Source organism: Ochotona princeps, chromosome 19, assembly GCF_030435755.1.
Source record: "Ochotona princeps isolate mOchPri1 chromosome 19, mOchPri1.hap1, whole genome shotgun sequence".
Lineage (NCBI taxonomy): Eukaryota > Metazoa > Chordata > Mammalia > Lagomorpha > Ochotonidae > Ochotona > Ochotona princeps.
In genome coordinates this window covers 34049553-34076765 of record NC_080850.1, presented here as the reverse complement: position 1 = coordinate 34076765, position 27213 = coordinate 34049553, and the positions used below count along the sequence as shown (strand labels likewise).

At 44.3% G+C, this 27213-nt stretch overlaps 1 protein-coding gene across 1 annotated transcript in view; it reads right to left on the bottom strand.

Annotated features, from left to right (window-relative positions):
• Positions 1-27213, bottom strand: part of TRPC7 (transient receptor potential cation channel subfamily C member 7) — a 97433-nt gene that overhangs the window by 58491 nt on the left and 11729 nt on the right. The window contains exon 3 of the mRNA XM_058677900.1: positions 12230-12412. Coding sequence (XP_058533883.1) covers positions 12230-12412 — 183 coding nt within the window. The remainder of the gene's footprint in view (positions 1-12229; positions 12413-27213) is intronic.

Below are 27213 nucleotides of genomic sequence, written 5' to 3'. Positions count from 1 at the left end.
TCTCTCTCTTTCCTCCTTTCTGTATATCTGACTTTGCAAAAAAAAAAAAAAAAAAAAAAAAGATGAGTCCTCTGGACTGTGTCATGACACAGAGGAGGATGTCCCAGAGTGACTGAGACAGTTTCTTGGCAACCAGGGTAAGAGACACGTGCCCTATCTCATGTATTCTAAATATTCTAAGTGATTTTGATAAATAATTCAATCCTTGCAACAAGTCTCAGACAGACACGCATATGCATATACTGAACGTGTGAGGCAAATGAAGCACAGAAAGACTGAGTGATTTATCTGAAATCCCAGCCAGGCTGTGAACACAGACACACCTGCTTTAGAACTTGACTTAAATGAAGGAGCAGTTAACATGTGACAATTTTTTATCGCTAAGATTCATACAGCAAATTCATACTGGTTGTACCTGTTTCTCTGGTGAATATGTATTTAATGTATATATGCACATAAAAGTTATGTGCAAAATAGTCATACAATACAATCTGACAGAGCAGATCAAGGTTAGCAATATGTATTTTTTTTTTAAAGTCAGAGAGTATGACAGCATGAAATGGGCTGTGCCTTGTTTGCCACTCGTAACATTTAACGACTGGCTGCCTCACTGTATATGCCCAGAACAATGCCTGAAAGACAGCATTGGCCTGTACTCTTACGCAGCCTTTAGTACGTACTGAAACTGTCTAAGGCAAGAACTGTTGGACTCATGGTCTAGTAGGAGGGGAAAGCAAGAGGGAGTGACCTGCCTAAGGTGACCCACAGCCGTCTCCCTCCAGAGCTTATGATTCTAACCGTGACTCTACGTAGAATCTTTTTTCATATCATGTTGAAAGGTATGTGTTTTCTGCAGAAACATACATTTTTGGATTGTCTGGAAGGGAGTTGGCTATTTCAGGAACACATCTTTAACAATCTGTGAAGAACCTGCAGGGTGTTTATGGGTTCTTTGTAACTGTGATAAGCAGTCACAATTTTGATAGAACCTTACTAGAGCATTGTCTATCTTTCTGTGTCCCTTGACCCCATAGAACAGAGTCCATTTTCTCTGGGCAGTGGTTCATTATCTGCTAAGGGTCTGTAACTGGTACTAATGGATTTGGCTCTTGGAACTTTGTCTTTGTAAATCCTCCCTAATGGGTCTTAATTTCATTAAAGTTCACCCTAATGGCCATTGAGAACAGCCTCGGAATTAGCCAACACTTAAACATTTCCTTTTTGCGCACTAAGCGAAGGTCCTTCTTAGAACAGGTATAAGATGTTGCTTTCACTGAAAATATTCTGAGGATCAGCTGAGAGGTTAGTGTTTCTAAGATTCCTGGGCTGCCTTGGCCCTAACTCACTGTGAATGTGCCTCTGGCAGCCTGATAGATGGGGCAGCTTATCTCAGCCCCTGGACACCAGCAGAGTGTGGTGGTGAAGAACAGAGCTCAGAACAGATGCCAGCTCATGTCCCTGCGGCACCTCCTACCAGCTCCTTAGGTGGTGTTTGCACCTCTTTCCTGGGTTTTGCTTCCCTCATCAGTAAAGCACGAAAGACAGGGTAGGGACTGCATGGGGATACAGCATTCTTATGAAGAGCAGGGATGTTGCCCCTGTTGGCTCCCCCTACACTCAGCTACCTTTTCTTCTCAGGGTTTCTTTCAAGCCCCGATTCCTTCTTCCTTGTCCTCTGCCCTAATGCCTTCCGCATCCACTGTGGGTCCAGTCCTGCCCTGGGTCTGGCGCCAAACCCTCCTATCATGAAGTCCTCCAAGCTCTGAAATGGTGTCCTGTGCCCTTCATCACGTAAATTAGATCTCTGCTAGGGAAGTTGCAGAATCGGAGCACTCTGTCCAGTTTTTGGTAGTCCAGCCTGTCATATGGAAGTGATAGACTGAATCCGTGACCTGAATGCAAAGCTCTGTTGATTGCCTCCAAATGGTGGTCACATAAGTTCTTTCTTTGAACACAGCCATATCCTAAAGTTCCTCATTCTCCCTGCTGGATTCTTCCCCTCATTTTAGCTTCTTCCTGTATACACCATTCAAACCTTACTACTCATTAAAGTGAAACTACCTGTAGAACTACACCACAGTGTGGTCATAGATGTGTGGAAAGTTCTATGTTGCGCAGGAGTCCGACAGATCAACATGGAAAGTATTAAGGCTTCGGTGTAGAAATGCTGGGGGATATTAATGGTCTAGTGTGTGGAGCCTTGGGAATATGATGGGAACATGACAGGAAATGCCTGTCTCCACACACCTTCAGAAGAATGAACTTCAAAAATGAGCATAAGAAAGTATTTTGTAGTTACTGAGTCAGGGAAACAGTATTAATAATTTCTCAGTATTGGAAAAGTACTGAGGAAACCTGTGCAATTGAATACCATTTGCAACAGAAAACTAGTATCCCTTTGGGAAAATAATTTTGCACTGCATCTGTAGAAACATAGCAAATGTTTATGTTTTTTTGACCTAGTAGCCTCACTCCGAAAAATTTAATTTAAAGCAATAATAGAACAGGAAAGAAAGCTATGTATGTAGAGATAATAGTTCCACATAAATATGTTGAAAAACTGAATGCTTGACAGAGAAAATACAAACCATGGGATATCTGTCTTATGTTAACAGAAAAAATGTTCACATTCAAATGCTTGGTGAATCATGTCATAAAATTATTTACCCTGTTGGTCTAAGTATGTGAATACATATCTGCATTTGGGAAAGAATTAGAATACTGTAAGAGAACAGTTGATACAGGGGGCATAGAATGAGCAGCATAATTTAACTTTTAAATATTTTCCTTATCTTTGTAATGATGACTGTGCAGCAGAATTGGAAATATAACCGTCCCCTCTCCCTGGAGCAGCCCTTGCTATTTTGCAGTGGGGACCCCATACCCCCACTGCCCTTTCAGCCGCTGCACTTGGCAGGCCAGGCCTCCGAGCCTGCCCTCTCTCCCTCTAGCCCAGGTTCCTGCCCTCCCAGCTCCTGTATGGCTCTCTCCCCCAGCGTCCCTCTGCCCACCCCTAGACCAACTGCAGGTCTCCAAATGCCATCTCCCCTTTGCACTTCCACGCTGTTTCCTTGGTCTGTGTTCCCCCTTCTCATCTGAGCTCTGACTCAGGTTACTCTCTCCTCTTCCATGAAGACCTCCCACCCCATTCATTTGTATCTGAATTACTCTTTCCTTAGTTGTTTGATAAAGGGTGGGCCTCAGCGCTGTGCAGTCGTATGGGATGCATGCTCCTGATTGACAAGGTCCTGGTCTAATCCTAACTTGTCCACAGATTTAGCTGCTGGCTGGGGTTACCCGATTGTCCTCTCCTCCTTCAAGCCTGCTCCAGCTGCTGACAGTCATCAGGAGAGGACCAAGCACAGATGCACGCGGGCTGACTAGGAGATGATGAGTGTACAGCGAACAGTTAGTGATAAGTATTCATGGTGCACAAGTACCAGGGCATTGAGCAGGTCAGGAAAAATAGAACTACAAGATAAGTTTATTTTGCCACAATTTTTGAAATTCATGTATTGTTTTTTCATAAAACACATCTTCATGACTGTTTAAAGAACCCTGTTGTACATGTATTTCAAATTTTGTACCAAAATAAACCTCTTTTAATACCATTTCCTATGAACTTTCGAGTATGCCAATAAATGTGTTATGATTATACAAAGAAAACTTATAAAACTTATACCTCTATAGTAAGTATATTTATTAAGCAAGTGTATTATTAAAAGTGTACTATGAAGGGGGTAAAAACTCTAAGATTAATTTCTTTTGATGCAATTTGGAGGCTAAATTATTATTATTTAAATTATGTTTTATATTAAGGTGACTTCTTTGTGTTTTTAAGTAAAATAAGAGCATCAGTCATGAATCAAGTTTCCACGGAACTTAGTGACGGTAATTATAGGAATTTAAGAATGAGACGGTGCCTAACCTAGTCATCCACCTGGAATACTTTCCTGTTTATCCCGCTTTAATCCTCAAGAGAAATCTGAGTTTGTTCAGCAGCTTTTGGAATGCATCTCACCTTGAACTTGGAACTTCGCTATATTTCAGAAAACAAAAACCAAGAGAAAGCTCAGTGTGGCACAGTCATTCTCTTAGTTTCTCACTTGCTTAACAACTATTTTTGAGAACCTTCTACTTGCCTAGATTTGTCCTAGGTTGGAAATACGTGAATTGCTGCCATAAAGTTCCCTTGCTGAGGGCAACAGTCAACAAATAAACAAAAAATCATGTTCATGACAAAGAGGGCACCAGGACAGGGAGTGGCTGTTGAGGGAGGAAGCAGGATGGCAGCCAAGTTCACGTCGCAAGCCAGGAGGTCCCTTGGAACGCTAAGGAGGAGACAACAGAGAGCTGAGGAAGAGGCACCTGTCCCACCCTTGGGGAGGGCACTAGCCAGGAGCAGGCCTGCTGAAGGAAGGAGATGAGGCAGCATTGCGTGGACCACTGTTAAGGTTGGAGAAGAAGGTGTTCATGTGGTGCCAGAACTGCCCTTCCTGGGAGGGTGCATCCAGCCCCAGCTGTTAGGGATGTTGACTACTGAAGTTCATGGCCATACCTTTCTCTAGAACTTCTCAGCTTGTGAGACCATTGTTTCCAGACAGTCCTAGGACGTTGTGCTCTCCCCTTGGGGGTTGCCTGCAGTTAATGACCGGCGGATACAGGTGTGCAGTGGTCACTTCCCAGCCTTCTCCTGGGACAGCTCTGTGGTGCTACTCACATCCCGTTGTTCCTCATGAGGTCGTGCTAACGCCAGACTTCTCGGAGAGCACCTGTGAGCTCAGCTGTCTCATCGTGGCTCTGCCCTGTCCTATCGTGGCTCTGCCCCTGCTTTGCATGTTTCTCCTGAGATCCCAGTTTTCCTGAAGTGCTAACTTGGGAATCCTTGTCTTAGGCTGTGCTGCTGCTAGTGAGGACTAGCCAGGACTGTGCCTGGCTTGTTGATCCATAGATAGAAGGTTTAAGTGAGGCCATAACATGATCTCTGATTTTAAAAAATTCTCTGACTGTTGCCTGCGTGCTTTTATGTGTAGGTGAGGAGGATGGGAGGAAGGAGAGGAAAGCGGTAGAAAGCCCGTTAGACGCTGTTGTACTCATCCAGGTGAGTTATGACTGTCTTGGGCTTCATAAACTAAAATGTCCTTATTAAGCAATGATTTACACTTGCAGTTAAGCTTACAAATCTCCCCCCTTCCATTAAGAAAATTTTTAAATGATTTGAGGCAGCTGAAGGTTAATTAAAGAAAATTTATAGTGATACATAATGGGAGGAATATTTGAAATATCAAATACTCAGTAAAACTTCAAATTCATATATCAGCATTTAGTATAGAAATAATAAGTCAGAAATGTGGGGTCAGTCCTTAACTGCATTCCTGGAGTTAGTTACTAGCCCTCAGAGTAGACTATAACCTTTCAGGTTTGTCTCTGAGACTGAAGAGCCAGTGTGAAAATGACGCTTGCTGTCCTGTGCACTCGGGGCTAGCAAATGCATCTGATCTGCAGCTGTGTCTCTGAGGGATGGGGAGAGTTTTGCTCCTCTCTTAGGTGCTCCTCAGACCCTGCAGGAGGATGCAGTGGTTGCAAGGTTCTGACTATATTCGCAAACGCAGCTTAACAACAAACAGAATGATAGTCATATAGCTAAGGCTTCGCAGCTAGGCAACATGATAACCAAGAAGAAAAACACACGCTAGAGGATTATCTTTTTGTACAAGTGCTTATCTTTTGAAAGAGCTAAACAAAAGACGGCAAAACAGCCAGAGGCAGTCATGTTCTGCCCGGTTGTGAGGACCCTTGCCTGGAGGATCAGGAATCTTTTTTGCAAAACTGTATTATAGAAAGTCTTGCCAGACAGTGTGCAGCATGCCTGAGGGGGCAGAGGAAGCATGGGACACCCTGCTTTCCCCCTGCTTGGAGTAAAGGGGAGTCAGCCCTCATTAGTGAGTTGGGGGAATAGCCGAGGGAGGAGCGCAGTGGTCCAGCTGAGTTCCTTTCTGCAGGGAAAGGCCCTGCTGCTTCTCCACGACTCTGCAGGTGCCCTTGGGACAGATGTGGAGTGATCCTGCCACTGCCCCCAGCACTGTCATTTACAGGACATGGGAATCACTGAAGAGCCTGCCACACATACCCAGTTAGTGTGACCCTACCCAGACATGGCTTTGGAAGCCACGGGTGGGGGTCCAGGTTTTGGTGATTTTGGTAAGGCTTGGAAAGTTCTGTTAGGTAGCTGAGTTGGAGAATCCCTGCTCTACAAGATCCAGTGCACGTTTGTAAGGTAGTTCCTGCCCTCGGGGTCAACAGTGGAAGAGTCAGGCTCCTAGGCCAGGAGGGTGTGATTTTAAGCTTCCTCTTCTCTGTCCTCAGGACATTTGAGACAATCTGTGGAGACATTTTTGGTTACTATAAGCTGGGGAGTTGATGCCAGTGGATTGAGGCCAGGGATGCTGCTAAATATCCAATGATGCACAGAACACTTCTATAGCAAAGAGTTACGTGGTCCAACAGATTATGGTGCTGAGGTTGACAAGTTCACACAGGTGTACACATCAGTCATATAAGCAATATTAAAAATAAAATAAAAATTAAAGTATCTCTGCTTATAAAACTATTAAGGCAGACAGCTCCCAGTGGCTGATTTATTGTATACTCACTGCATTCTAAGGATGTGTAATAGTAAATGCTGACTGCTGTTTGTCATGTATTCCCATTATATGAATGATAAAACTGGGGCCCAAAAGTTATAAATAATTTCTAGAAGTTAGATAATTTATTTGAAGGTATGCATCTAATAAATGTAAGACTTGGGGTTTGAACAGAGGCAGTCAGACTCCTGACCATAATGCTTTACTCCTGCCCAGGGGGTTCTTTGATTCCTTTCCCAGAAGTTTTTTCCCCCCCCTCAGGCAAGAAAAGGATGCCAACCACTTAGGTTATTCTTTCTCTTCCAAAGATTGGCTGTTTGAATAAGACAAAGAGAGGCAAAAGGCAGGTCCTTCTGAGCCAGAACACTGGACAGGGATCAGTTTTGTGGCCAGGGTTGAGCCAGAAAATACTTAGTGGGATCTCTGAGGAGGGTGATGAAAGATGCCTTCAAACTCCTGTGGATTCCAGCAGTGCTTGGCAGCTTGAGGGCATCATGCGGCACCATTTGGGGAAGTGCCTGGCCAGCCAGATTGTGTTTGCGACAACTCTGATCTTCCTGACTCTGAGCATCTGCTACAGTGATGCCTCGGCAGGAAAACACAGTGGGAGAATGGCTGCCAGGCCCTCAGAATCCTCCAGAAAGCCCTGATGTCCCTGGGTCCCCTTTGTTCACTGGCCCTGACTGTGCTTTGTGCAGACAGAGGAAATGAAAGGGACCCAGCAGAGGGTATTCATCCTCTCCAGAGTGTCCTTCTCCACATGCGGGAGGGGATGGCTATTGACCAGGGGTGCGCCCACCACTGAGCATCACTGTCTCTCTGCACACAGGGTCAGGCTGGAGGCTCCTACAAATTGGAGCAGTGTCCTCTGGATCCGTGAGGCCCTGGCCGGCCCACACATCACAGAGGTCATATCCAGGAAGCATAGCCAAGCTCCCAGCCTTAGCCCTACTGCTCCGACACATCCTGTTTCCTTCTCTGAAGACTTTTCCCAGATGGGGAGAGAGGATTATGTCTTGGAAAAACAAACCAAGAGGCTTTGATGGGACTGGAGGCCCTCACCTACCTTTAGATGGAGCGATGACATGGGAGTTGGTGACCCCACCACCGTCTCCCCTAAACATGTCTGCTCCCGCCCTGCAGTCTGCTCTGAGGGCATATTTACTTTGCTTCTGGCCCTGTGTCTGAGGATGAATCCAAAGCGTGAGAGCCAAAAATTAAGCTTTATGGAGAATGTACTTTGATTAAGGATGCAGGCCAGAGGCAGGAGCTGCGGAGCACTGGGGTGAATTGGCCCTTGGGATGCCTTCATCCCATAACCCAGTGCCTGTGTTCAACATCCTGTCCTGGCTACTGACTGCAACTCCTTGCTAATGTGCAGTAGGTAATGGCTCAAGAAATTGGGTCCCTGGCATCCACCTGGGCAATGGTGTTCCTGGCTGTTTTGGGTTTTTAGGGACTCAAACAGTGTCTGGGAATCACCTTCTGTCTGCCTTACAAACAAACAAAAAAACTTACAAAAAATAAAAATCACTAGAGAGAGAGAGAGAGAGAATGAATGAGTGAATCAGAATGAATGAATAAGAATGATTGTAGGCCACTGCCAAAGAATTCTGAATCTCAGTCTTGGCTGGTTTGTTGGCTCCAGGGTCCATCTCTAGTCCTCCCACAGAATTGCTCCCATTGTTGTGCTTCTTCAGGCTGGCTTGGACCAGGGAAATAATGCTTCCTGTTTACAGAGAAGGTGAAGTCATCAATGTGGCACTGTCCACTATTTCTCTGTGGTAATCCTGAGTGCTGTTTGCCCAACAGCTCTAATTTCCTCTCTTAGACACATTGCAGGATACTGCTTCCTGACCCTTGTTGTGACAGGGAGGGGCAGGACTCTCACAGTGAGTGCAGGTGGGGCCAACGGCCCTTCAGGTGACAGCAGGCCATTGCTGGGGTGAGACTGTCTAGGACTGAGTGTTCCTCTGGCAAGGAGGAAACATATAGGATGGTGGGAGTTGGTCAGCATCAATATTTGAGTGGGTGTCATTCCAAGATGGATGTAAGGTGGGTAAATAACTTTGTCGTTGTTGTTAAAAGCCACTAAAACTTGGGTTTTTGCTGTCAGCCCAGCATGACTTAACTGATCTTGAGTAATAAATAGCCTGACTGCTTACCTGATACATTTGCTGCAGACATGCCTGCTTTTTTTTTCCTTCCAGTGTTTTCTCTGTGGGAGAACCCTCTGTCTCCATCTATTCTGATCTTTCTAAGCATCCTTGATTAAAGTCCTTCAATGACTTCCTATTTATTCTCTCTCTAAATGACAAAATCGTTCTGCAAGGCTCTGCATGGGCTAGCCCCCCTTTTTTTGGGATTTATACCTCTGCCATTTATTTTTTTAAATCTTATTCAAAATATGAAATAATACAATTTCAGATATGAAAAAATGACTGCAATAAAACAGTTCAGGGGTATTTCCATTGTGCTTCCATTCCGCCCGAACAAAGGATGGACCCCCTGCTGCTCTCACCGGCACGCAAAGTGCACGTCCACCAGCTCACTGGGCCCTGTTGAATGGACACTGGGATTACATTTTCTGGAAAGTTCTAGAGATACCTGTGAGTCAGGTGTGGTTCAAATCAGATATTTACATGTTGATCAACTTCTTAAAATAAACAAGTCCCTGTCGTTAGGTTCACCTTCCATCCCACTCCTCTATATGCTTTCTTGCTTGGTGGCTGACTCATTGTTCCAGCTTATTCTTGTTACTTCAGGTTTGTCGGCTATGCCTTGAACGTGTGCTCTCCTGGCCAGAAGTGCCATCTTTGACTCTAGTAACCCTTTTTGATCTCTCAGGTAAGCATAAGCTCCTCAGAGAGCCTTCGCTGCCCTCACTGCTTAGCTCACATCCACCTTTTAAAGTTCTCACGCGGTCTTATTCCTAAGTCTCATGGCACCTATTACAGTTGCAGCATTGTAAGCAACTTGTGTGACATTTTGATTTATGGGAAGATGGCTAAGCCAGCCAGCCAGTGAAACATTAGAGAGCAGCCTGGAAAGATGCAACATGCAAGTGATAGACATGGCACAGGGCACAGCAGCAGTCAGAGTAGCAGCCACTTCATTGACATCCAGACATTTCGTGGACATGCAAGGTGGTTCTATGGGAGCGTTCCAAAGACTGACATATGGAAACCTGATTTTCCCAAAGTAGAGTTTTGTGGTCAGTAATACATACTATACCTGTCTTTTTAAGAGTAGTGATGCGTTTGATGTGTTTTCATGCAAAGGAATATGCTAGCCATGTTTAGTTCAAGGTCTTTATTTGAAAACAAAATGTTTTTTTCTTCTTGTCTTTCTAAGAGAATGCCTATAGTTACCCATTGAACTCTGCAAAACAACTTGTTTACTTTAATCATTGGATTAATGGGTTTATTTGCCATCACAGGGACAGATTCTGAGGAGCTGTGTTCCAAGCCCCAATATACTTGATATCTATCTCTGTGTCTCATCTATAAGAGATCAGATAATTCTAAATAGGCCTCAATACTAGTTATTTCAGAATACAAATCTTCAGGATGACATTGTGTCCACATAAGCATGTTACACATAAAATGGAAGTTCATTAAAATACTAATAAGCCTTTTATATTAAGTATTTTCACTGATAATTCATAATAGAATAAATGTCAAGGAAAGCCAGGAGCCTGTCTGCCATTGCACAGTGGCATACATGATTTGAGAAAATCTATCCACTGGAGCTCGCTGAAAGGCATTTTTATACGGGTCATTTATCACCTTCGTACCTATGGATTGCAGCAGACACTTGACATTCATGATGGATATTTCCTGAGATCTTTTATAGCTCTCCTAATTGGCAAATACCAGCAGAGCAAATAATTTCCCTTATGAAACCTTTTTATTCTTACCTAAACTGTCATGCTCACCCTGGGTTTCACTCTTTCTTCTCATTCATTACTTGCCATTTTGTATTTGGTAATCGACAAAGAAAGGGCACATGTAGCTGTGAGAGCCTAGACTTTTGAACTAACTGAGTGACTGCATCCTACGTGGCGGTGTTGCTCAGGGGATTTGAATCTGTATTTCAAGAAAATGGTGAACATCTGCCTTCCTTGGAATGTTGATATTGCTCACTAATAGACAAAACTGTGGATATCATCCTTGAACACCAAGCATCTTATGTTCTGGGGGCTTCCCTCACATCTGTAGCTTACCCTGTATTGGGAAGCAGGATGATACCCTGGCCTGGAGAAGGAATGGAACATTGGTAGTTTTGGGAACTCCAGCTCAACTTTACCATTTCCATGTTACCATTACGTAGCAGCCTTCCCAGCTTGTTTGGGTTTGTTTGAGGTCAGGGCTATTGATATATCAGCAGCTTCAGGAAGTGGTTGTGATACTTTGGGAAAAGTCTCAGTGAGTTCTTGGGCTGGGATACAAAATGAGCTTCCCTGATCATAGAAGAGAGGATTATCCTTGAGATGGCGTCCTGATTTCCCTAATCCCCGCCCTCCCCAATTTAATAATCTCTATGGCCCCCTTTGCCATGCATGGTTCATCGGTTTTACCTTTGGGACGCAGAGTTTAGAGAAAAGCAATTTTTTTTTACCATTTATGATTATTATTAAAGTAAAAGGGCAGGAATGTTTTATCAAATTGAAAGTGATCCTTAGATAATTAACACAGATAAAAGTGGTTGGTTGAAGACTGGTTTACCTCACAGCAGTTAAGATAATCGCGGAAGAGGAAATTTGCCCAGAGTTTCATCTGAGAGCATTAAAAAATCAGTCAGTTTTGACCACATGAAAGCCAAAAACAACCCCAAGTCCCCTCAAAAACTTTCCAGCTGCTTTGCTTATGTGAGAAGCACTCTGATATCTGAATGGATGGGACTTGGAAGCTCTCTCTTTTCATCAGGATGAATGATGTCGGGTGACACAAGAGCAGGCTCTGAGGGAGTCCTGGTTGCAGCCAGTGCAAACACAACTGACCTCTACTCTGCAGGACTTCGTTCTGAGCAGCCACTGTTTTTTCTGAGGGCTCCTGAGTGGAAATGGCCTTGAAGTGTGGAATCCTACCTGGAACTTCCTACTGACTCTGATACCCCTTTGGAGTGACATTCCTGTAAGCCTCCCAGGACTGTGGATCCCACGAACCTTCTACCCTGTTTTCAACACAGATACTTCCCAGGCACACAGAAAAAAACAATGTAAATGTTATCGGAAGACTGGAGTAACATACTTCTACAGACATAGGAAGTGGCTTTCTAGTTAATAGGAGCCCTCACGGTGACGTTAGGCTGAAAATCTCTTTGTTCTCCAGGGTCAGGTCTACTTATTGACTAATTCTTGTGATCTCAGTCTCTGTTACTTGGTGGACAGGGGCTTGAGGTCAAGAAAGAGGGTGATGGGAAAGATTCTGCACAGCTCTGCAAAGGGGGCATTTCCCAGCCCAGAGGGAATTCAGGTGTCATCACAGTCACCTTGTGGGCACATAAAATAGACATGCACACAGAGCTAAGGCAGCAGCCCTGTACAGGAAGGCAGGATGGTCAGGAGGGAGAGGGAGGCTTACCTTCTTGACTTCATATTTAATGGCGAGTTTGATCCGGCTCAGACTGGGACGGTGGTGGTCGGGCCAGACTTGAAAGTTCACATCACCATTTAAAATTGCTTCCACCTCTTCTGTGTCTCGGCACAGGTCCAGCACACCCACCACAAAATCCTTGCATTGCATAGATAACTTCCTGTAATCGTTCTAACAGAATAAAGAGAAATCAGGGGTGTGGCACAGTGAGCCCCACAGATGGGCTTGTCCAGCACAGCAGTGTTGAACAACAACTGTTCACACGTATGAGATTACAGAGCACTCTGGAACAGAGGGCATGCTGGATCCAGAAGGCAGGGAAGTCTCCCCTGACACACAATGTGTAGGACATTTTCCCTGAGTCAGCACCTGTCAAGTTGTGGTCTATAGGCCACCTGTGTCAGAATCACCTTGGTTACAGTTTGTCAAATCTCGTCCTAGACTTACTGAGTCACAATTTCTGAGGACAGGTGCAGGATTCTCTCTTTGACCTTGCTCTGTAAATGAGTAGAGTGCCCGGCACGCTGCACACTGAGCTCTTTCAAAGCAGCAGCTTCCTGTGCCCAGTTGCTAGCAACTACTGAGAAAGGAGCAATGAGGACATTCACGTCTAAGGCTGATAGAAGTAATGTTCCCCTGCTGTACCCCCGCCTGCAGCAATGACTGCTCCCAGGGGTAGTTTACTGGAGAGGCGTGGCTGCTGTGCTAACACTGGGGCCAAAATGTACACTGGGGGCTTTCTTTTATGAGCCAGACAACTTGTGTGTAAATTACACATTTTAAAATCAAATGCAATTTGAAATCTATCAGAATCTCTTCTTACTATACATCCATTTGTGTGGTAAGTCGTGACTCTAGAATAAACATTTTTAGGCCTGAGGTTTTTGTTGTCATTGCTTTATTTATTTATTTATTTTTAATGAGTTGCCCCTGCTTACCACTCCCCTACCCCTAGGTACACCTTTCTGCATGTTTGCTCAGAGTCTGACTTGTGTTTGTGGTGACATCCTGACTTCTTTATCCCCAAGCAGACTGCTTAGATACAGAAAATGATCTGATCACTGGACAAGAGAACATCTTAAGTCATTCTCATCCCATTACTACCACGAAATAGTTCCCCCTAGGGGCCTCCTTGTTGGTTTCTTAGTTGAAATGAGTCTATTCGGAGACAACACAAGAGTCAAATGTCACTTTCCATGTGAATCATTGTCAACAGTCCTCCGAACACTAAGTAGTGGTCAGCAAACAGGAGTGTGGTTTGCTTTTACAGAAGCTGAATTCCTTAGTAGGGTGTGTTGTGGGGAACCTGTCCAGCTCTAGGAGCTCAGCCACTTTTTCTGAGTTCATGATTTTTGTCTTCTTCCAGGACGCTGTCTCCAAGTGTCACTTAGAGAAAGGGCTAAATGGGTGATTGCTAGAAGAAGGAGGCTCAAGAAAATATTTCCAGATGAGAATGGCTACCCTTTATTTTTATATAGGATTTAGGCTGGAGAAGGGTAGAAAAAATGGAAGTGAAATTGAGTAAAAAAATGACTGCTTAGCCCAGGTACATTGTCATGGAGAAAAATTAGATAAAACCTTTTGGAGTGTTTAGCTTTTAGCACCTAGCCCAGAGCTGGGGGATAACATACAGATCTGTGCTATGTCTTCCTCTGTCCTTAACATCCACCCATGCACATGTCCATTCATTTGTTGTTGAGAGTCTGCTGTGTAGCAAGCAATGAAAAATGAGTTAGTGAGAAATGTAATCTCTGAGTGATACATGAGAAAAAGTGGCTGAGAACCTACCCTCAGGCCTGCGTGAAAGTAGAGCTAAGGAAAACTTGCTTAAACCTTATCCTGGCTAAGATATCCTACAGAGTCCTTACAGTGAACCAGAGGTAGGAAATGCAACACCAAATTCATAGAGTGAACAAGGTGGTTGCCTCACCCCATAAACCCTTCCCATGATTGTAGTCTCTGAGCCCTATTCCAATGGCTGCATCATTCTTTCCTGGAGAACAGGGTGTCTCCCTGATAAAAAAAAAAAGGACATTGGACCAGACCTCCTCTGTTGATGGAAACCACTGCCCAGAGTGCATAGAGGGTTATAGGAAAGGAAGTAGAAAAGACTTCACCTAAACTTCAGCCCACAGTTCTGAAAGCTAGGAGCAAGTCCAGCTGTAATGTTCAGAGCCTCAGTATGTGTCTAGGTTGAGTCCAGTTCAGAAGACAAAAGGTTCCACTTCATTATAGAATGTTACTTCCTGGAATTCTCTTAGCCAGGCTGCCATCAAGAGGGGGAGCACTACAATAGCCAAATCAGGTAGACTGCTTTCTGTTGTCTGCATTAGACACTCAGCTTGGAAGACATAAACTTTCTGCTGTCTGCAGGTGGTTGGGGAAAGATGTAACTAAGGCCTTTGTTGGAGGTGTCATGGCAAGGATGCTGAAAGAAAGGGTGGTAGATACCTCTCTGATCCCAACTTCAAGTCTCCCTCTCTCTACCACATACCTCTTGTAAGTCCCTCTGGGATCCCGACTGCAGAAATCCTTTAATTTCAGCAGGCCTACATGCCTTTGACAATACTCCCTTTACACTGATATGCATCCTCTTAGATACCTGCCTTCCATTTTGAGAGTTTTTATTTTAGAATTATAAATCATGTATGTGTGTTCCATCGATTCTCTTCCTCTGCTCCTATTTTGATGAAAGGCTGGTGTGGGTGGGCTGTCCCTTTCCAGCACTCAGATCCTGCCTCTGCATAGCAACTGTGGCTGAGAACACATGACTGGCATGACTGATCATGGTGTGAACTACCTCTGGTCTCTGGTGACCCTTTGTGCTGTAGGGTAACTTGCTCTCCTATTGTCTTCAAAGAGTCTTTGCACATCTCCCTCACCCCCAACTCTGAGTCCTTGTCTCCTATTTTATTAAGAAAATATGAGTCATCAGAAGAGAAACTCCACATGCTTCTACCTTCACATGTACCTGTCTATGTACCATGTACTCTGTTTTCTATTCTTGCTGTGGATTAACCAGCCTGCTCCGCTCCAGGACTAGTTCTTTTAGTTGCATGTTGAATATCAATATCTCCACCTATAGAGGTCAAGTTTCCTGTAGTCTCCCTTCCCGTTTTGTTCATCGTCAGTTCCTCCTTGTCTCTACTGGGTCGGCATATAAAAATGCTGTTGTTTCTCTCTTAAAAGTGAATGTCTTGGGCCCAGCACTGTGGCCTAGCAGCTGAAGTCCTCATCTTGAAAGTGTTGGGATCCATTATGGGCACCAGTTCTAATCCCAGCAGCCCTGCTTCCCATCCAGCTCCCTGCTTGTGGCCTGGGAAAGCAGTTGAGGACAGCCCAAGGCCTTGGGCCTTATGCCTGCATGGGAGACTGGGAAGAAGCTGCTGGCTTCTGGTTTCAGATTGGCTTAGCTCTGGCCATTGTGGCTATTTGGGAGTAGTGAACCAGTGGATGGACGATCTCTATGTCTTGCCTCTTTGTAAGTCTACCTTTCCAATAAAAACAAGTCAAAAAAATTTTAAGACAGTGGGTAAAATGCTCAGTAACATAGTTTGACATAGCTTTGAAGGTTTCCAGAGTATTTAGGATCAGAATGTTATCATTAAAGCTTTGAGGTTTTCAACCCAAAATTTATTTGACTCTGAGCTTTTTAGGTAAATATGTTGAACAGCTTATAGAACACTCGCCCTCCATTTGTTTCTTATTCTTGATTCAGCGCAAATGAGAAAAAAAATTCTTTGGTTGTCAACTAGCCCCAAATTTCTTCCTTTTCCTTCTGTCGGAAATCTCCAAAACTTATTTATTATTCAGCTGAAATTCTGGTGGTAACACAGAGGACAAGAGAAAACTGCCTAATAAGACTTGCTGATATACTGAACTCCTGCAGTTTAGGCTCTTGTTTTGACAGCATCAATTTCAGGAAATTATTAGTTTGTTTAACTTTGGTTAAAAATTGCAACTCTCCATTTTATTTTATTTTGCTCGAAACTACTGACAGACTTAGATCAGAAGAGCGAGAGGAGAGCGAGAGGCGGTGAAGCTCATTACCCCAGTGGGTCAGAAGTTAAGTGAATTTCTCAGATGGATGCTGCGGAGACATCCACACAATGCAGGATAATTAACACTCATTCCTCAATGGAGACCTTGGAAATTGCATTAAAAAAAATAGCTCAGGCTTCAAATCCATTCCCTCCTCCTCTCCCTTCAGGGGCCCAGTGGTGGAGATATGGAGACAACATGTTTATCACAAACTGCAACTGAAATACAAATAAGAGATCAGCAGCAGCAGCAACAGGATTGCTGTAAATGTGGGATGGGCTTCTGCTTTGACCTTTAGGCAGAGATTAAGAAATATTTTCACGAACATAAGGGTTGTAATAAAAGTCTTCTAAACATTCTAATATTTCATGAAGTGGCTAGAACTATCTTGTCCAACTGATAGCAGAATTATCACTAAGACCAGTTAAGAGTTGAGCATTGGCCGTGAAGTGCCCACTTGTCTGGAGCAGTTCTGGGAGAGTGGAGGGTGTGGTGAGAGAATTACAAGGGAATTAGAGGAAGGAGATTGGAGCCAGGGATGCAGATATCTCCTCTCAGTAGTTGTATTGCAAAAGGAATCAGAGAACTGGTTAAGTAGTTGATGTTGAGACTGAAACTCTGTAATGTATATCCAGGAACCAGCCTGTCATCTGTCTTCCTCAGTGCTGCATTTGTTTATCAAAAGAAATTCTCTGAGTTGAGAAAGTTGTACAACTGGCCCTAATGTTCTGACCACAGGTGTCAAGAACTCATTTACTAATCAGTGGATAAGACCTTGTTGGCCAGCATTACCTGAAGGGATTTGTTTAGGGGAATTCCAGGCCCAGGACAGAAAGAAACTACCACTTTCCTATAAGTTCCCAGACCAACTGAAGCTCACTTTAAATTCGTGAAAGAGTATGGGATCATTGACCAGTCAGAGGAAGGTTAGTGACCAGCCAGGAACTTGGACACAAGCTGCTCGTGCACCTTGCAACCCCTGCATCAGCCTGTAATAATCTTTCCTCGTACTCCTTGGTGAGCACAGGAATTAAGCTGGAGCTACTTGACTCCTTGCTCTGCACTTTGGAATAAACACCTACTTCCTTTCCACTATTCTGATATCAGTGTTTGCCTTTCTGTGCATCAGAAGAGCAGACCTAGATCTGGAAGTTCTATAGCAGTATATCCAACTAGGGTGGGGTTGTGTTTGGCAAGAATGCTAGAATAAACAGTAAGAACTCTCCAAACCTTTCTTTCTTGCCTTCCCCCTCCCCCGCACCTCTTCTTTCTCCCTCCTTCCTTTCCTTCTTTCCAGATCAAGGACAAAGGAGTTGAAGTGTACATGAGGGAGTGATTGTAGTGACAGTTCATGGACTATGAGCTGGTGTGAAGGGAAGGCAGGACCTTGACAGGAACAGGGAACATGGAAAGATGAAGATCAGTGATTTGGAGACCTTGGAGAGAAGCAAAGGATTGGTAGAATTTGGGTGTTCAAGGGAGGTTGAAGAAATAGAGCTGCTATTCTCAGAGTATGATTTGTTGGGCTTAGATGATGGAGAGTTTGCATTTACTGATCATGACCATGAAGAGAGTAGGTAAGCTCAGGGTAACTAAGGTGAGGTGGAAGTCAGGACCGCTGGGGAAGTGAGTATCTGTGTATACATTCAGGTGTCCAAGACTTAGATGCCATGCACCGTGTGGAGAACTGGGAGGTGGAGCTCTGTGTAAAGAACTAGAAGAGTGGGCTCCACACATAAAGAAAATACAAGGAAATAAGACTAGTTGCCTAATTTGATTGGTTTATACAATGTATATGTGTTGGAATATTGCATTGTATTCCATAAAACTGGGCCCAAAGTATTGTATGTTAATAAAAACTTTTTTGTACAAAATCATAAAATAAGAATTTAAACAGCAGAACCAAGGCAATGGGGAAATGACATAGAATGATGTATCACTGCAGACTGCAACAATAAGGGATAATGGATTATTTGATCTGATGAACAGTAATTCCAAGAAGGATATTCTTAAGGAAGGGAGGAGGAAGGTCTGAAGAGTCTAGGATCAGGAAGGAAACCACCTTCTCCTGCAGGAGCCCAGTGCTGTGAAGACCAAGGGAGCAAACCCACCCCACTTGACAAGGCTGCAGCTATGTTCAGCGTCAGTCTCTCAGAGGGCTCTGTGGAGCCTGAGGTCTACAGAGGCAAAGTAGGAGGGTATCTGGAGATGAAGAAAAAGGATTATGAGATGGAGCAATGATGGAGGAACCTTCTGGAGCATTCCAGACATGTTCTGAGGGCAACCTAGGAGACAGCGATTTCCTGTGATGATGACAAAGGAGACTTCGTCACATGATGGCTTGAGGGTTCAGTGAGGCCAGATGGGTGAGGCCCTGGAGCACAGTGCTGGGCACACAGGTGCCTGGTGCCTGTGGCTAACACAGGATGATAGATCTGCATCTTTCCCTAATGCCATTCCTTCCGTGCTTCCCCACTAGGCTGATGGGTGGGAGAACTCTGCATGTTAAGATTTAACAGACATAGACGAACTCTTCTTAATTATAACTGGAATCACTGAAATAATTAATGGATGTGAAGCGCTGAGTAAGAACCTGCGCTCATTATTGCAGATGAAAATTGAAAAGCTTCAGTCCTTGTTCTAGCTGTTTTGCACACAGTTGTTTCATTAACCTTCACTGTATCCATAATCCACGATCCAAATGATCATCCAGGCAAATACAGATCTAAGAAAGATGTTTCGAGGTTAGTCCATGGGACAGCCAGTGTTCCTGCTTCATCTTTTGAAGAGAGTATTTAGACAGCTCCGTGGTCCTCAGATCCAGGGTGAGGCTGGCTCCTTGTCCAAGTCACCCTCCACAAAGATTTGGCTTTGTTTCCAGTTCTGCCACTGGTTACCTACTGCCTTCCTGAGTTTATCTGCTCTCCACAGGAATTCTTTCTTTATGCGTTGCGAATGTATTACCTACATTTTGCAATGGGCCTCTGTGTTGTGTGTCAGGATTTGGGAAAGATGATTGTATGTGTACGTGTATGTGTGTTGTGGGTGATCTCAGAGTTTTACATCCCAGTCCTGAAGGGCAGCTGCATGAGAAGTGTGTCTGGGTGATCAATGTCTGGATTCCAGTTCCAGCTCTTGTGCATCTTTGGTGGTGGGATTTTGAGTGTGTAATTTAATCTTGGATTGTGTTCTAGTTCAAGCTACATGATGGGGATCATGATTTCACTACATTATAGGGTTCTTGCAAGAGAAAGACTGCAAAAATATAATCCATGTAGGTTATTAAACATAACAGGAGGCAGGTGTCGGCTAATATTATAATGATATTGGGATTACAGGTTAGCAGAGAACACGAGCATGTAGATTACCTATTTGGGAATTGGCCTTCAAACAGAAGAAACATCTAATAGACTAGTGATGGAAGATCAAGAACTGTGGGTTCAATCACACAGCCTCACTGTGTGGCATCTTCTGCAGGAAGGTATCTACAGTGACACAGGGGCTGGGGGTATAGGCCTGACCACTCACAAGGCAGGTGCAGGCCCCTGGTCGCTGAGCCTTGAGCCTGTAGAGGGCCCGCACCACCGTCTCCACTGGCACTTTGTGGTTTCCAGTCTGGTGTTTGGTTTACTTAATTGGCAGCCACCGACATTGAGCAGGACCCTCAGCACATCAGCATGACATTTGTGAAATCCCAGAGTAATGGATTGCACATCCCCTCTGATGGACTCAGAGGTTTGCCTAAGGACACAGGCTGTCTGTCAAGGAAACAAGTCAGCTATTTGGTTAGTGGCTCAAGAATTATACCCAGTGATTTAGCAAATCTGAGGACCCTCTGTGTGTCAGTCACTGGAAATGCAGTCCTAATGAAACACAGTCCTTACCCTTGAGGGGTTGAGTCTTGAAGAAAGAATACAAGTAAGTAGGTGAAGATCACAGGGTGACAGAAGTGCCATGGGACAGGACTCAGTTATGCCACCTGAGCTGCAGGGATCAGGAGGCTTTGAGGAGAGCTGAGGCAGGGGAGAGAAGAGCATCAGGTAGTGGACACTTCAGGAGGAGGGAGTGCCGAGTCCCAGGTTCCATTGGGAGAGGATATTGACCAGCATGTGGGTTGCTATGGATATTAGCTAACATGAACCACAGTGCAAGTGTGCGCAGAATCTGTATATATTTTCAATATTTTGAATGATTTCTCACAACTAAACAAACATGTTTGTGCTTTTTATCTGGGCAGGAATTTATGTATATCCATTGTACATTCTTACCTACTCAAAAGATGCTCTTTTGCTCCCTTGTGTGTGGACCCAGAAGAGCTTCTGAGCTATTTTGCTTTCCTACTGGAACTACAGTGAACCCAAACTGCAGATTCCACTGTATCTCATACTTCACACCTTACAGCCATCTGACCTCACTGGGGTTCCAATGGGCCATCCTCCCTCCATCTATATTCCTTTTGTGTTCTCTCTCTCTCTCTCTCGTGCATGGCCGCACAAACTTTGTCAACCATACATCTAGGGCAAAGTGCATTCTCTGAGATGTCACTCAGGAAATGGGTCAAGATGCTTTAGTTGGAAGAGGAGGGAAGCACTATATGTTCACTCACAAAAGGCAGTGGCACCTTCCTTGTGCCTCCCTGTCCTGTCCCCTCACGGGGTTGGCCAAAGCATGGTTCATGAGTGATTGATGGATCTCTGTACCCACTAGAGTGAGAGACAGTTTTAAAAGCTGGGCCTATTACTGTTTTAACCTCTCTTAATTGTCCCCTATTGAAGGTCACTGTATGCCAGGCCTTAGGCTTATGGCTTTACATAGGGTGCTCACTGGATTTCCTGCAGATGTAGGGAGTAGAGGCTACATCTCCACTGTTTGTTTACAGGAGACCTGGGGCCCAGACACAGGATCTGATCTCAGGGATGGTTACCTCCAAAGTTCAGGATCCGAACACTGGTAAACACGTATTTGCTGGAAATGCCCACTTCCCAGACACACACTCTGAAACCTTGAACATGACCATGATGGACAGGGTGTGTAAGGGATGTCTGGTGCGGAGAAAAAGGGAGAGGTGAAGCACTATTAAGGGACAAAGGTTCTTTAGCTGAATTAGGCACTAACCTGAATTTCCACAGCCAGGGGAACACCAGGGACGTGATTGTCCTTGGGCATGGGGAACTGAACATACCATGTTCTTGAGTCACTAGCAGGTGGGCTAGTAGTCAGACAGTCAAGGGAAGGTCCTGCAATAAACTGGAATGAGGTGTTCTCAGTTTTGTTTTAAAAGACTGAGTTCTATTACATTTGGAATTCTTGGGAAGATACTTCATCTGGAATGTCTTGAAGTAGTAGTTAGCTGCAGACTTCAGGAGATGACTGGTAGCTCCAAAGCACGAGTGATTTCTAGGAATCCACACTTAGAGATGTTCTGTCAAGTTCAGCATGTGCTTTCCGAGCCTTTGTGTGTCAGGAGGTTTGCCTTGCCCTGGAGAAGGCAGGAAAAGACGTGGCTGCTCTCCCAAGGAGCAAGTGACACACGAGCTGATCATTCAGTTTTACGAAGTAAGTGCTTGTCAGTCATCCAACAGATTATTCACCAAGAATCTCCTTGTGGCAGGCAGGTGCTGCTCTAGCTCTGACAGTCAGTCACAAGCAAAACATCCTTCCTGGCTCAGAAAACTTGTGTTTTCCTGTGAAATGAGGACTGCAAATGGGGCTCTGCTGTTTTACATAGAATGGTGAGGAACTCTCTGAGAAGGTAAATCTGAGGAAGTGGTTTGGAATAGAGAGTTGAAGGAAAGAATTACATAGACGTATGAGGAAGGAATGTTCCAGAGAGGGAGAATGTTCCAGTGAAGAGAGGGAGAGAGAAGAGTACAAAGGCAGAAGTGGGAGAGCAACAGGGGCTTTGGAGACATAGTGAGAGGCCAGCTGCTGGGGCAAAGAGGGCAAGAGGAGAACAGGGAAAGATGAGGCCCCCTGGAGTGGGGAGGACAGGTGGCCAAGTTCGAGCAGGCAGTGTCAGGACCGTGGCTTGATTTTAGGGAGATGGCAAGTCACTGGGTTTCAGAAAGTGGAGCTAGAGTTTATGTGCTAAGGGGACCATTCTGATCACATTGTGATACATTGTAACCAGCAAGAGCGGAAGGAGGCAGGCAGCAACCAGAGAAGCTGTTACAGTTACCCAGAGGAAAGGTGAACCTGACTTGGCCACAAAAGGCAATGAGTGAGGACGATCAAATTCTGGGTGTCTTTGAAAGATACAGTCAAGAAGAAATATTGATAAATTCGATACAAAATGAGCAAGGAAGGAAAGGAGATGAAGGATCTGAAGATTTTGGCTTACACAATAGAAAGCATTTAGGAAATGAACACGAGAATAGATGATTGTGTAGTGTATTTTTCCTCTCTCCTTGTTTGCCTCCATGAAGAATGTTGTTCTTGCCAGTGATGTTCGGTTTAATCACAGGCCTTGCATTAACCAATGAAATGTGGGTGAAAATGATAGCGTGATGGCTAAGAATAGACCTTCTGAAGCACCATGCATTTTTCCCTTGGTCCCTGTGAGTTTCTGATTGCTGCCGAGAAGGAGTGTGCCCTTGGTAGCTCCTATCTACCCGTCTTGGGCCCCAGAGTGAGATATACCTAGAGACTTATGAACATGAAAATAAATGGTGATTGTGTAGGCTGTTAGTTTGGAGTGGTTTGTTACAGATCTTATTGTTGCCATAACGGACTGGTAAAAGGCTCAGGGCCTTGGAGCGTGAACATCAAAGGCAAGCTCTTACCCTGGTCTGGGCAGGAGAGGGAAGTTGCCCTGAAGGAAACAGGTCAGTGGTTAAATCAGAGTTAGGCTAAATCAGAGTTGCTCAGTTCAAGAGGCAGAGGAAGAGCGTTCCAAGCTGAGGGTGTGACATAGCGAAGGCAAATAGAGGGCTCAGAATGATGACATGTGGATATCCAGGGAGCTATGTAGTTAGGAGCAGAGAGTGGCAGATGAAGACGGATTTGAAGAAATAAGCAGTACCAGGACCATACAGGTTGTCTTCTCTGATATGGAGCATGGGCTGCCAAAGGTCCGCTGCTTTCCTTTCAGCGTGGCAGGTTGTGAATATTCACAATTCAGGAGTATTAGCATTACTCTAAATGCTGTCTTCTAATTTTGCTGGGATGTAACACAGTATCTAGACACAGACTTACAGCGTAAACTGACCAGTCAGGCAATCAGCATCGCCACCCCTCACCTTTCCTCCGTCCTTGCAGCTTGCTGGCTCCTCCCTCCCAGTTTTTGGTACAGTTGGTAATACATTACTGTGTTCTATTGGTGCCCCCTCAGGCTGTGAACCACTAGTTCCGTTTACCTAACCTTTTTGTGTCCTCTGTCCCCTACCCTTCCCATACCCTATTACTCTACCAATCCCAATTCCAAGTTCAGATTTATTTGTTTTAGCCTTCCACATATGAGAGAGAATATGCAGTGCTTGTTTTTTGTGTCTGGTGTATTTTACTTAACACAGTGACCTCAATTCTATCCCAGTTTGCTGCAGATATCAAGATATCATTTGTTTTATAATATTTCATGCCATATCTGCATCATTCTTTTTCCATCCATTAATTTACACCCATGTTTATTTTCTATCTTGCCTATTGTGAATAGTGTTGCAATGAACATGAGAATGCAGTAAATGGTTTCACATGCTGATTGCATTTGCTTTGGATATTTACCTAGAAGTGGGATAGCTGGGTCAAAGTGGGAGAAGGTCATGGTCGGATATGCACCTAGATGCGGTCTCCCAGCCCTGTGTAGAGGATGCCTTTGTGGAGTGCTTTAGCCCAGAGTCAGAGGGTCAGGTGGGATCTGTTATGGCAGTCTACCTAGTGCAGTAGTGGCAGGGAATAAAAATGGATTTGGGAAATATTTAAGTTTTGATACCAGCAAGGTTTAAGGTACAGAGAGAGAAAACGATGATCTCTGTGTGGCCTGCTTGAACTGTGGAATGCTGGCAGGGATTTCCTTATAATGTTACCATCCAGTGAGATTGTAAGTGATTTTCCTTTTCTTCATATGTAGTAACCCATTTTCTACATTATCATACATTGCCAATGTAAGTAGAAGAAAATTTGGGGGTATGTTATGGTTTTTAAATTTACCTAGTTTTCATTGGGTTGAAATGAAAAACCATCTGTATTGGAGAGGGACATTCTGCTTTGATGCCCTTTGGCCAGGGTTGCTGTTTGCCCTACTTGATTCCTGACAGCTTTTTTTTTAAATAACAGAAAGATGATCTAAAAAGTTCAGAGCAAATGTGAAGTATGCATCTCATTTGTACTAACACTGTATTGTGAAAACATTTCAGAAAAACACTAATTTGGAATTGCCATCACCAGAAAACATATCTTTCTGAAGGATGGTGTCATGACTCACCCATTTTCAGAATAATAAATGTGCACCAGGCTTGTTTCAAAGAGCAATTAAAGCGCAGCATATGTATAAAACTAAAACTAAAAAAAATTGTTTGTGATTCCTGTAGATTAAGAGGGCTAGTAGTTGGATGGCAGAGTAGCTATTAAACAAGTGTAAGGCCCTGCTAATTATAAAAGGAAAACAAAAGCCGGTTGGCAGATCAGTGCCTGCGAGTCCTCCACAGCAGGAGCACAGCCCAGGATTGCCTCTGGTGCCTCTGTGCCCTGTGTTGCAGCCAGAGCCGGTGCTCCTCTGTGCCACCTGAGAACAGCATTGCTTTCCCAGCTCAGCTTGGAGGTGGCTCTGCTGTAGCTCTGGGGTATCCCTGGAGAAATCCCCAGTCTTGTGTTTATTCTTAGGGTCGAGGGACCGGGTCACAGGGCTCAGTGTTGCCAGTGGTGGGATAGCTGACTGAGCGACTACATGCATCTGAAAGCTGGCTCAGAGTAGACCACATTATGGGACTTAGTAAATGTTATATAAAATGACTTAATACCTATGCTCTGATTCAAGGATCTTAGTTACAGAAAGTCAAGGAGTCAGAACTCATATTTGGCTACCAGGGAATTGATCTAAGAGACGGATTTGGCTCAGTGAGACAGTCTGGGAGCCAAAGCTGACTGTTAAAGGCCCATTATCTAACACGTAGATGACTGCCACAACTCTTTAAAAGTCCCAGAAGACATGGATTAAAAGCAGAGTAGTAAGCATTTAAAATACATTTAAAATCTAATCAGGAAAACCAGATTCCAGTTTTTTACTTTAATCTGATCGATTCAACAAATGGTTGGCTAACTCTTGCAAGTACTACTTATACTTATTTTGCAAAGAGCCTAAAACTTTGCCGTGATTTCATCCGTCTTCGCAGTTCAGCTCTCACCTAAGCACTGCTGCTCCCCTGTGTCTTTAACTCCAGGCTGTGTTTATCCAGCCAGGCTCATCGACACGGGTAAATCCTGCAGGCCCTTCAAAATGGGAAAGCTCCAAACTCAACACAGGAGTCTTCCTTATAACACCAGAACCTGTCTGCTGCTTCGTGTTTGACAAATGGAGTCCCCATCCACTCAGCTTCTGGCAGTAGAAACCCTGAGTTCCTCTTGGGTTCTGTCAGTCTTTAGCAAGATCTCTGGATCCTGAAACATAAGTGTCTCATACATCTGATCCCTACGCCTTGCCCCCACAGTTAGGGTCTCAACTCTTCATGTCTGAGGTTTTGTACCAATCTTTGAATTATGACTGCCACGTTGCCTTCTTCTACCTAGAGGCTAGCCCATCATTCCCTCGCTTAAACAGCTGTAAGACAAGATCTTTCTCCTCATCCTTCAGCCTGCCTTACCAACATGAACCACTTATATTGATGCAGCTCTCCTCCAATTACACCTTTCCTGTGTGGAAGCTGTTCATGCCTCTGGATTCACTCTCTCTCCTGCTGGGCTACTCTGGTCTCCTCCTTATGCCAGGCTGCTACTTCAACGCATGCTGTCTTAGAGAAGTCTCCACATGACCTGGATATTACCTGAATTCTCTCTGTGTTCTCACAACCCTTCGCTCATTCTCTACCACATGTCATAACCTCTTTTCACCTGTCCTGTCCCCTGCTGGAGATTGGATCTCATCTGATACAAGGATCAGACACCCCAGAGGAAGATTGCTATTTTCTGATAGATATTTTAAACCCCTGTCTATTTGTTCAGCTGTAAAATGGGAATAACAATCTCTTCTTAAATCTCAATATGGATGTTTTATATGAAGATGTTATGAGAAGATGAAAGTAGTAGAGAAGTGAAAAGTTCTTAAGGGGTTATTTCCTCCGAACACCTGACTTCCTGAATGAGGAAGGCGAGCTGCAGCATGGTGAAATGACTAAGCCACGGACTCCTGACTCAGTACCTCTCTGAGACCCACCTGGGAAGGCCCTGTTGTGCTGTTTCCATAAAGCACCTTTCTTTAGGATGCTGTATCACCTGTGCCATGTGCCGTCTCCTGGGGAAAGTCTGACCACAAAACTCTGAGGTGTTTGTTTCCCTCAAGTGACCCTTCCAGAATCTGACTAGCATCAGAGAACACCTTAAATATTTGCTCTGGCTAAAACACAGATTCCACACTCTGCTTAAAATCTGGTTTCTAAATTTGCAGTTTTGGAGAAGATGTCATTTGGAGGAATACATTTCTGCTCCTGATTTTTTTCAGTTTGATTTATTTTTCCCCGTACCTACACACTTCCCAGAGCTCATTTGCATGTTTATGTTAAAATACCAGTTTTAAGTGCATAAAGCCTCAAGTTGCTGATGGTGTTGACAGAAGGAATTGGCTAAATTCTTTGGAGTATTCCACACAAAATTAGATATTACCGGGGAAGAGACCAAAGCCTTTTGGTCCAAGTTTCCTACGTTAAATGGGGAAAGGCTTAAATCCTTGTTTGCAAAATATGTAAGTTGGGCAGAGCTATTAAGAGACTGTGCCCTGGTGCTTA